The sequence below is a fragment of the Propithecus coquereli genome, unplaced genomic scaffold (assembly GCF_000956105.1).
Source record: "Propithecus coquereli isolate 6110/MARCELLA unplaced genomic scaffold, Pcoq_1.0 Scaffold49, whole genome shotgun sequence".
Classification (NCBI taxonomy): domain Eukaryota; kingdom Metazoa; phylum Chordata; class Mammalia; order Primates; family Indriidae; genus Propithecus; species Propithecus coquereli.
In genome coordinates, this window is record NW_012150729.1 from 8,197,032 (window position 1) to 8,207,641 (window position 10,610).

At 33.3% G+C, this 10,610-nt stretch overlaps 1 protein-coding gene across 1 annotated transcript in view; it reads right to left on the minus strand.

Annotated features, from left to right (window-relative positions):
* Positions 1-10,610, minus strand: part of SCN7A (sodium channel, voltage gated, type VII alpha subunit) — a 113,827-nt gene that overhangs the window by 49,888 nt on the left and 53,329 nt on the right. The window contains exons 11-14 of the mRNA XM_012655825.1: positions 8,188-8,284; positions 7,266-7,504; positions 4,092-4,265; positions 2,222-2,578 (exon numbers count right to left, since the gene is read on the minus strand). Coding sequence (XP_012511279.1) covers positions 2,222-2,578; positions 4,092-4,265; positions 7,266-7,504; positions 8,188-8,284 — 867 coding nt within the window. The remainder of the gene's footprint in view (positions 1-2,221; positions 2,579-4,091; positions 4,266-7,265; positions 7,505-8,187; positions 8,285-10,610) is intronic.

Sequence of the window (10,610 nt, forward strand, 5' to 3'; positions counted from 1 at the left end):
TATATTTGCCTCAGCATTTCTGTTTCCTTGCTTCTGAACTCTGTGTGTGGTGTCATTGCTTTTCTCAACAGCCATGGCCCTTCCTTTTGGAAATAGAAACAAACATTTAATTTGGGCAAATTGCCCTTATCCCGTTATCAGTCATGTGATTTGGGTTTGGACTGATGTCATCTCTAGCTCTAAGGGAGAGTTCTAAGTGGCTTAACATAATAAATGTATTCCATACCCTAGGCAATAGAAATTAGTTCAAAAATGGCCATGTGACTCAGAGCTAATGAGATAATAGGAAAAGTTTACTGTGGCCTCTAGGAAAGAAATTCTTTCTTCTATTAGACTTGATATGATATGAAGATGTGAAGCTTTAGACCAAAAAAGACATCTTGACAAAACAGGGGATACCAGCCAGCAAAGAGCATAGGAGAAAGACAGAACTGAGATCTACAAAGACCTGACTTTAATGATCCCATTTGAACATATGTGCCATACTACAACTGAAGCGAGATCTCCCTCTCTCTCTTTCTCTGATATTTTGCATTATGTATGCTGATTTATATGATCATTTTTTCAGTCAGTTAGAATAGTGTTTTCTATCACCAGGAATTTAAAGAGTACTAGTAATAGCTACAAAGAACAGAGGGTGTTAAAGTATTTTTACATATTGGACATTATTCTAGGCTTTATGATATAGAGAAGAGTTATGGTTCCTTCCTTCATGGAGCTTACAGTTTAGTAAGGAAGGGAGACAAGTACATTAACAATTAAACACAATGCCAATGTGATAAGTGTATGACAAGGGTATTTCCAAGGTGAAATAGAAGCAATGAGAAAGGGCATAGATAAAATTGAGTCTAATCTGTGATTTTTTTTTTTTAGTCTGTTGGAGAATGTACTTGATCTTTATGACATATGAGTAAAATGCAAATACTGAGTCTTTTATTTTTCCCCTGTAAGGACCATTTTCTTTTATAAGCCATAGCTTTTTCTTAGAAGTAGTGAAAGCTACTTATTCAATTCATGTAATGCCACTTCAATTATTAGGAAATTTAAAAGTGAAAGCTTTCTCCCTTAGTTAATGAATAACAGTTTTACAGACCAGTTTCAATCTTTGCTGCATAATTTCATCAACTGAGGACTGAAAAAAGTATTGATGATCAGACCATGTCCACATATCAATAAAATCAGAATCTCTGGGAACTGATCCAAGGCATCGGCATGTTTTCATTAATTCTCCAGGTAATTTCAATGCACAGGCAAATTTGACAGCCAGTGTTAGATTTAAGTGCTTCTTAAAATTTAATGTGCACTCAAATCACCGAGGACATTGTTCTAATGTAGATTATGCTTCCATAGGTCTGGGATGGGATCTGAGAGTCTGCATTTCTAACCATTTCCCACATGATGTAAATGATACTTTGAGTAGAAGGTTATAAACTAGTACTATTCAGTAGATATATAATGCAAGTCACATATGCAATTTTAAATTTCCAGTAGCCACATAAAAATCATAAACAAAAACAGGTGAGATCGATTTTACTAATGCATTTAATTTAACTAAATATATTTAGTTAAATATAAATACATAAGCCCACCTTATCCTCAGAAGATATATTCCAAGACTCGCAGTGGATGCCTGAAACCACAGATAGTACTGAATGCTATGTATACTATGTTTCTTCAATCCAATAGCCCAAGAGGCTACCAAGTGACTGGAGAGCCAGGTAGCATATACAGTGTGGATATACTGGACAAAGAGATGATTCATGTCCAGGGCAGGACAGAGTAGAATGGTGGGAGATTTCATCATGTTACTCAGAATGGCAGGCAATTTAAAACTCACAAATTGCTTATTTCTGGGATTTTCCTTTGGATATTTTTGGACCATGGTTGACCATGGTTAACTGAAACCTCAGAAAATGAAACTGCAGATGAGGGGACTACTTACTGTATTACCATTTTCAAATGCATCCAATATAAAAATTATTAATGAAATAATTTACATTCTTTTTGGGGTAAGACTTCAAATCCAGTGTATATTTTACATTCACAGCACATTTCAAATTGGACCAGTCATAGTTCAGCCACTAATAGCCACATATGCTAGTAGTCACCAAATTGGATAACACCGTTATAGACCACTGGATCCCATCAATCCACATCATGAAAACGTCAGAATATCTTGTACCAGTTTTTAAAAGAAAACATAAAAACATGGACTACTTACCAATAAGTTTCCAATTAAAATGACCATCATGTAAAAAGAAATACACCAGGATTGGCCTGCTACCTCCATGCAGTCCCACAAGGTTTCTACCCACTCTCCACAGAGAATTCGGAACACATTCAGGTATGAGTGGAAGAAGTCATACATATGCCAGCGTGGGAGTTGACAGTCTTTGTCTATGTGACAGACACATTCTTTGTAACTCCGACCAAACAGCTTCATGCCGAATACAGCAGAAAAGAAGATGAATGTGAACAATAGCAGAACCAAGTCTTTCAAGGCCACCCATGAATGACTAAGAGTCAGCATCAGATTCTCAAATGTTGGCCAATATTTCCCCAACTTGAAAATTCGCAACTAATAGAACAATGTAAAAAACAAGAACAAAATACAAAAAACAAAAAATCTGGTCAGTATGTATTACAATGTAAATTCAAATTTTTTTAACAGCATTATGTACATAAATATATACAGCCTTTAAAATTTTAACCATTATTAATATTAATCCCTGAATACTCATTTTATGTATAATGCAATGCATCTTACATATTCTATAATTTTGTACACTATATCTATAACATATCCTCTTCTATTAATGTATTTGTCAGTTCTCATTCAATATTATACTATTATAATTATTCTAGTTTTGTGTGTAATATCTCATAGGCAAGTACTCATTCTTTCTTTTTGCTTTTCACAATATGTTGGATATATTTTCCATATTTTGACATACAGATGATATTGAAAGTCTGTGAGGATCTATTGAATTCCACTGAAGGTCCTTTTGTGTATTTCCCTGCTAAAGGAACATACCAAAGACCAAACACAACATTCCAGGTTTAGTCTGAATATTCCCCTTCTTTCACTAGATTTTTTATTTCTATTCATACAACATAAGATTACCTTAACATTTTTGTCGCCATATCACAGTGAATTTATAGTCGTCTAAAATCCATACATCACTTTTATGTGTGCTATACCTTCCTTTTTCTAGTGTATAGTTGGCTTTCTGGACTCAAGAGTAAAATTTTACATTTATCCATGTAAAATTTGATCATCTTAAATTCAGTCCAATATTAGCCTTTAAGATATTTGTTATCTTTTGGCACATTTTCTGCATTTTGTCAGTTTTGTTTCATCCATAAATGTGATGACTACATTCTATATATATTTATCTCATTTATTAGAAAAGTTTTTCAATGAGGATTTAAGGCAAGGTTCTGAAGAAGCTTCCCTCCAGAAAGTAATCATTAGGATAAATCAAAATCTACTTAATTGTTCTTAATTGCTTCTACATTCCTTCAATGTGTTGCCAGAATGTGACAATATATTACTTATCAAATGCTTAACGTTTTCATAAATATCATTCTAATTACATTATTTCTTTGATTTTCAGAGTCTCACTACCACCCTACATTGTAGACATATTCTGATTCTGACCTAATAATTTTTATAGTAACATTTTACTGGTCTGACTGGTCTTCCTACCCTAATTTAGAAATTCTCACCTGATTTCAGTTACTTGATCACATAATGGCATTCCACATTTGGGACTTTTCATTATCTTGCTTTTCAAAACTTGCCCAGTTACCCTGACTCTGCTTCCTAGAACTGTATCTCAAATTTGTTGTGTATATGGCCCTATTTCCTTTAATTAATTTACTTATTTCCTTATTTTCTTTAGTCAGATAACAGCACTGGAGACTGCTTAACCTTTGTTGGGGCACTAAGCTCTTTCATATGAATTAATTCATTTAATATAATACTTCCAAAATCCCATGGGATAGGTATTACTATCATTCCTTTTTATGTCTGATGAAACTGAGATAAACTTTGATAAAATAAAAATTAGGTCTTGGATTCTACTTACTATCTCGAATGATCGAAAAGAACTCAATCCATGAATATTTGCTAGATAAAGTTCTGCTAAACCAAGGAACACAATTATACTATCAAAAATGTTCCAGCCTACTTGGAAATACCCATATGGATGCATGGCGATTATTTTTAAAATCATTTCTGCTGTAAATATTCCAATAAAAACCTAAAACAAAACAAAACACAGTGTGAGAATAGAATTTCAATAGCTGTATAAGAGTCTTCATACACAGAAACCTTAACCCACGCATGGCGTCAACTTGTCACTGTTGCATTCTTCACAGTTCCTGTCAAGCTCTGGTTAGTTTTGGAGTCTGCATTACAAGGACAGACTCATATATTTTATTTAACAATTTAATGTCTAACAATGTGTATAGACTCTTTGATTATTTTAATAAAAGCCATCCTTAAAGAAAACAAAAGAGTATTAGAGGGTAAAAAGCTTTCCAGAATATTTCTTTTTGAGACATGGAATACATATTAAGATATTTAATTTTTCAACTTGTGAAAGAATAAAAATGGTACATAGTGATTCAGAAAAAAACCTCATAGAGGTTTTCCCCTCCTTGGCTAAATATATTCCTAATATTTTATTTTCTTTGATGCTGTTGTGAAAGGTATTGAGCCTTGGATTTGATTCTCAGCTTGACTGTTCTCGGTGTATAGGAATGCTATTGATTTGTGTACATTGATTTTGTAAACTGAGACTTTGCTGAATTTATTTATCAATTACAGGAGTTGCTTGGCAGAATCTTTGGGGTTTTCTAGATATAAAATCATGTCATCAGCAAAGAGCAATACTTTGATTTCTTTCCGTATTTGGATACCTTTGATTTTCTTCTCTTGCCTGATTCCTCTGGCTAGGACTTCTAGCACTATTCATCTCATTAATATTTTCCTGATTTTTAGTAAGTTGAAAATGTTTTTTGTACATTTACTGTCCTTTGTTTCTTCTTCTTCTGTGAATTACTTGTTCATGTCCTTTTCCTATTTTTTTTTTTTCTTATTGAAAGTAGTTCTTTATATATTCTGGATGCTAATCTTTTGTTAATTATATACATTGCATATATACTTTCAAAGTCTGTGGCTTGTCTTTATCCTTTGTTTATACAGTCTTTCAATGAACAGAAACTTTAAATTTTCACTTTATCAAAAAAAACCCACCTTGAGTAAACCTACGGAAATTGTCTTTTAAAAACTATACTAGCAGAAATAACTAAATTGCCATTTTGATATCAAGTAAATGTATAATTTGAAACTGGTAGCAGTTTGGCTGTTTGTATTAGTACAAAGTAATTAAACAATAAGAATAATAAAAGCAAAGAAATTTTAAAAATATCTATTTTCTTGAATGTGATTTATTTTTAAACTCACAGAAATCTATTTTGTCTTTTGCAATGTAGGTGAAAAAGGATAGGTGAATCTCAAAAATATGAAATATGTGGCTAAAACGATAGGCTCCAATCTAAGGCAAAGACAGACTAGTTAGAACAGGCAGGGCCAAGTGCTGTTGTGGTCTGGATTTCAGAATTTGGGTGTCAGTGAAACACTTACATGTGCCTGTTATTTCACCTCTGCCCTACTCTGATCCATGGAGCAATGGTACCAAGGGACTGTATATTTGGTAAAGGAGGGGGTCAATAAATAATTTCCACTTGACTGCTAAGCAGCTGGCCAGGAATCCCACATTTAAATGGAAGAATTTTAAATAAAGGGTGCTGGGAAAATTGGACAGCCACATGTAGAAGACTGAAACAGGGTCCATATCTCTCACCTCTCACAAAAATCAACTCTTCATGGATAACACACTTAAACCTAAGACATGAAACCATAAGAATTCTAGAAGAAAATGTAGGAATAACTCTTGTAGACATCAGTCTAGGCAAAGAATTTGTGAAGAAAATCCCAAAGCAATCACAGCAACAAAAATAAATAAATCAGCTCTGATCAAATTAGAAAGCTTCTGCACAGCCAAGGAAACTATCATCAGAATGAAGAAACAACCTACAGAATGGGAGAAAATATTAGAATGTTACACATCTGATAAAGGGCTGATAACTAGAATCTATATAGAACTCAAGAAAATCAACTAGAAAAAAACAAACAACCCCATTAAAACATAAACAAAAACTTTTCAAAAAAAGACAGACTAATGACCAACGAACGTACGAAGAAATGCTCAACATCCCTAATCATCAGGGAAATGCAAATCAAAACCACAATGAGATATCACTTAACTCCAGTGAGAGTGGCTTTTATCAAAAAGTCCCAAAACAACAAATGTTGGTGTAGATGCAGAGAGATAGAAACACTTATACACTGTTGGTGGGGCTGCAAACTAGTACAACCTCTATGGAAATTAGTATGGAGATATCTTAAAGAATTCAAAGTAGAACTACCATTTGATCCAGCAATTATACTACTGGGTATTTACCCACAGGAAAAAAAGACATTCTATAATAAAGACATTTGTACTTGAATGTTCACAGAAGCACAATTCACAATTGCAAAGATGTGGAAACAACCCAGGTGCCCATCAATACATGAGTGGATTAATAAAATGTGATACATGTATAACATGGAGTCCTACTCAGCCATAAAAAGTAATGGTGAATTAATACCTCTTGTACCAGCCTGGGTGGAGCTGGAGCCCATTCTTCGAAGTGAAGTATCACAGAATGGAAAAACAAGCACCACGTGTACTCACCATTAAATTGTTACTAACTGATCAACACTTATGTGCACATATGGAGGTAACATTCATTGGGTGTTGGACAGGTCAGAGAAGGGGGGAGGGAATGGGTAATTTCACACCTAATGGGTGTGGTGCACACTGTCTGGGGGTTGGGCACCCTTGTAGCTCTGACTTGGGTGGTGCAAAGGCAATATATGTAACCAAAGTGTTTGTGTTCCCGTAATATTCTGAAATTAAAAATAAATAAATTTTTTTAAATGGCAGACTTTTAAATTCCTGTTGTAAAACTATTCAATGACAGGAACATTTACAAAACAGGGAGTGGGAGGGCACAGAGTATGAACACAATACTTCCTTCAATAATAAAGTATACTGTAACATATTGGAATTAGAAAATAAAACAATGGTGATAATGATGGATAAAGAAATGCTGACACTGCAAATGAAAATAACACACAATGAGGGTCTTACCAGGTTTCCAAAGCTGAGAATATTGTTGATTTGTGCATTCATTGGATAATGTTCCAAGGCCAAAAAACATATGTTTAAAATTATGCATATGGTAAGGAAAAGATCAGTAAATGGGTCCATTATAATCCTATGGACAAACTCTTTCAATTTTAACCAACAGGGAGAACAATTCCATATCAAGAAAAGTTTTGCAAACCTATACCAACAAAATGGGCATTTCTTCCTGGATTTTTTAAGTTCTGAAATGAAAGAATAGAAAAGTTAGACGTTAACAAATTGTTTATTTAAGTTCTAACTAATAGATGATTTTGACTTTTACATGTAAATGGAGGTTTGAAACTAAATTTCTGACTTGGAATTTGAAAATAGAAATATTCTATACTAACAAAAAATACAGAAGTTGCATTTCCTATATTTCATTCATGCTTGTTGAGTTAGACAAATGAAAATGAGGCAAACTGTGTATTAGAAGGAAGATGTAAGAGTGTTTCTCAAGAAAACAAATATGGAATATTGTTGAGAACATTATGATTTATAATTTCTAGATGTATATGCTTTACAAAATAATGTCTTTTAATATTGTCCATGATAAAGAATTATTGGTTATACATAAAAAATGTACATACTAGAAAGGACATTGAAATATTAATGTTATCTACTCCAATCTCCATATTTCATCACAAATTTATATTTCAATATCTTTTACTGTTAAACAAAATTTCTGGGTGTTCTTTGGTCACCCTTTCCAATGTTTAAAACACTATGCTTCTGAAATTTTTATGTATTGTTCAACCTAATATTCTCATGTTATTATTTAAATTTTGGTTTTTACCATCTAAGATCCTGAAGAAATTGCTGGATTTCTTTAAAAGTCAGTCTTATGTACCTTCCGTAGTGAGTGTCTAAATATTTTTTACTTTACCTTCTTTATATCTGAGAGTAGAATCTTCCAACATATCCAAAGATATATTTGTGGAAGTTGGTGACCTTTTCTTCATTTCTATTTGTGTAGTTGTGGTCTGGAAAGAAATTTGATGGGTATAGTATCAGCTTAACCCTTTTGAAGGTCCAAGACCATAAGTATAAGAAGATGTGTAACCTTGCTAAAAATGCTGATTCTTACCTCCAGGAGCCCCACTTTTCTTTTTTTTTTTTTAATTGTTACATAATAGTTGTACATATTTGGGGGGTATATGTGATATTTAGATACATGCGTACATTGTGCAATGATCAAATCACGGTAATTTGGATATCCATTACCTCAAACATTTATCTTTTCTTTATGTTGGGAACATTCCAATTCCTCTTTTCTAGCTATTTTGAAATATATTATGAATTATTACTAACTGTAGATACCCTCCTGTACTATCAAACACTAGATCTTATTATTTCTTTCTAACTGCATTTTTGTACCCATTAACCAAGCTCTCTTTATACCTCACTCCCTTTCCTAGTCTCTGGTAAGCACCAATCAACTCTGTACCTCCCTGAGATCCACCTTTTTAGCTCCCACATATGAGTGAGAACATGTGATATTTGTCTTGCTGTGCCTGGCTTATTTTACTTAACATGATGACCTCCAGTTCCATGCATGTTGCTGCAAGTGACAGGATTTCATCCTTTTTATGGATGAATAATTTTCCATTGTGTATACATACCACATTTTCTTTATCCATTTATCCATTGATGAACACTTATGGTGATTCCATATCTTGGCTATTGTGAATAGCACTGCAATAGACATGGGATTGCAGAAATCTCTTTGAAATGCTGGTTGCCTTTCTTTTGGATATGCATCCAGCAATGGTGTTGCTGGGTCATATGGTATTTCTAGTTTTAGTTTTTTGAGGAACCTCCATACTGTTTCCATAGTGGCTTTACTAATTTACATTCCCACCAACAGTGTTCTGGGAGCCTCTCTGTGTTCCATCATTGCCACGCTTGATACTATAGGTAGTATTAAACTGACATAGGATTATTTGGAAAGCAAATGTGTACAACTTGAAACTCAATGAAATTTTATACTATGAGGTCAACAATAAGAAGAGTAAAGACCAGGGAATCTTAGATATCATCCACATTTGACAAAGAATTCAACATATGGTTTAGGATTATTGTGAAATATCCAGTCAGCAAACACACTACTACTGAGCACAGAGTATTTTCCTAACACCTTAAAATTTTTCCTTAAGGATATGTTAACTTTATAACTTTGTAAATTCTCTTGATAAAATCAAAATAATTTGGTTTTGTGATGATGAAATGAGCCTTAAAGAATATCAGGTAATAGAATAGATTTAAAAGGATTCCCTTAAATAGAGCACATATGCTACTTAAATGAGCAAGACAGGCATACTTCCATAAGGGAATCATTTTTTTCTATTTCTCATGTCTCCTGAGTAATGGTTTTGGGGGGGGAACCAAGGGCAACACACGTAACCTAAATATCTGTACCGCCATAATATGCTGAAATAAAAAAAAATAAAATAAAAATAAAAGATCTTCCACTTTGCTGGTCTTGCTTTGGAAAAGCACTTAAAACTCCTAGGATTTGATGTAGATATTACAAGTTCTATATATTCAAACCATGACAAGTATAGACACAGATGTTTCTACTGATCATGTTTACAATAGTATTTGAATTTAAACTCTAAGATCCTGACAATGGGTGGATGATATTACATTGTAGTAATTTTCATTCTTTTGCACACACAAAGAATGAATGATAATATTTGTATATTTGTGAACTTGGGGTAAATAGTTGAGACAATTCTTGAATACAGTTAAATGACATCAGAGCTCCTGCTGCCCTAGCACTGAGGGAATTAGTGGTTGAAGCTGGCAGATAACCCAACCCAACACTCAGGTTGGCAAGTTCTGCTGTAGTATATCTGAAGTGGCATAGTAGGTATCAAGAGAATCATCATATTCATCTTACACAACATTATTCAAGTGCCCTCTAATTTCATAAATACTAGAACTAGAGGAGGTTAAAACAAATTGTACTGCATACTGAATTTCATCAGAAAAATGACAGATTCTGCAGGTCTACAGAGCTCTGTTCCCTCACTTTTTTTTAATTGAAAAAGTAAGCTAAAAGCTCAGAATGTGAGGTTGGTTTATTTATTTAAGCCATGCTTATTCCAGAAAGTATTTGTTTAGCTGAATTACAGGGCTATATAAAATGTAAATTATAATGTATGCAATTCCAAATTTTCATGAGCTAAAAACCAATAGAAATAATTTTTTTTTTTTGCTAATAAGATCTGACAGGGATTAGATGTGTATCTTCGTAAAGATTATACTTTGTAACATAGTAAATAATATCCTCAACTATATCCTTAA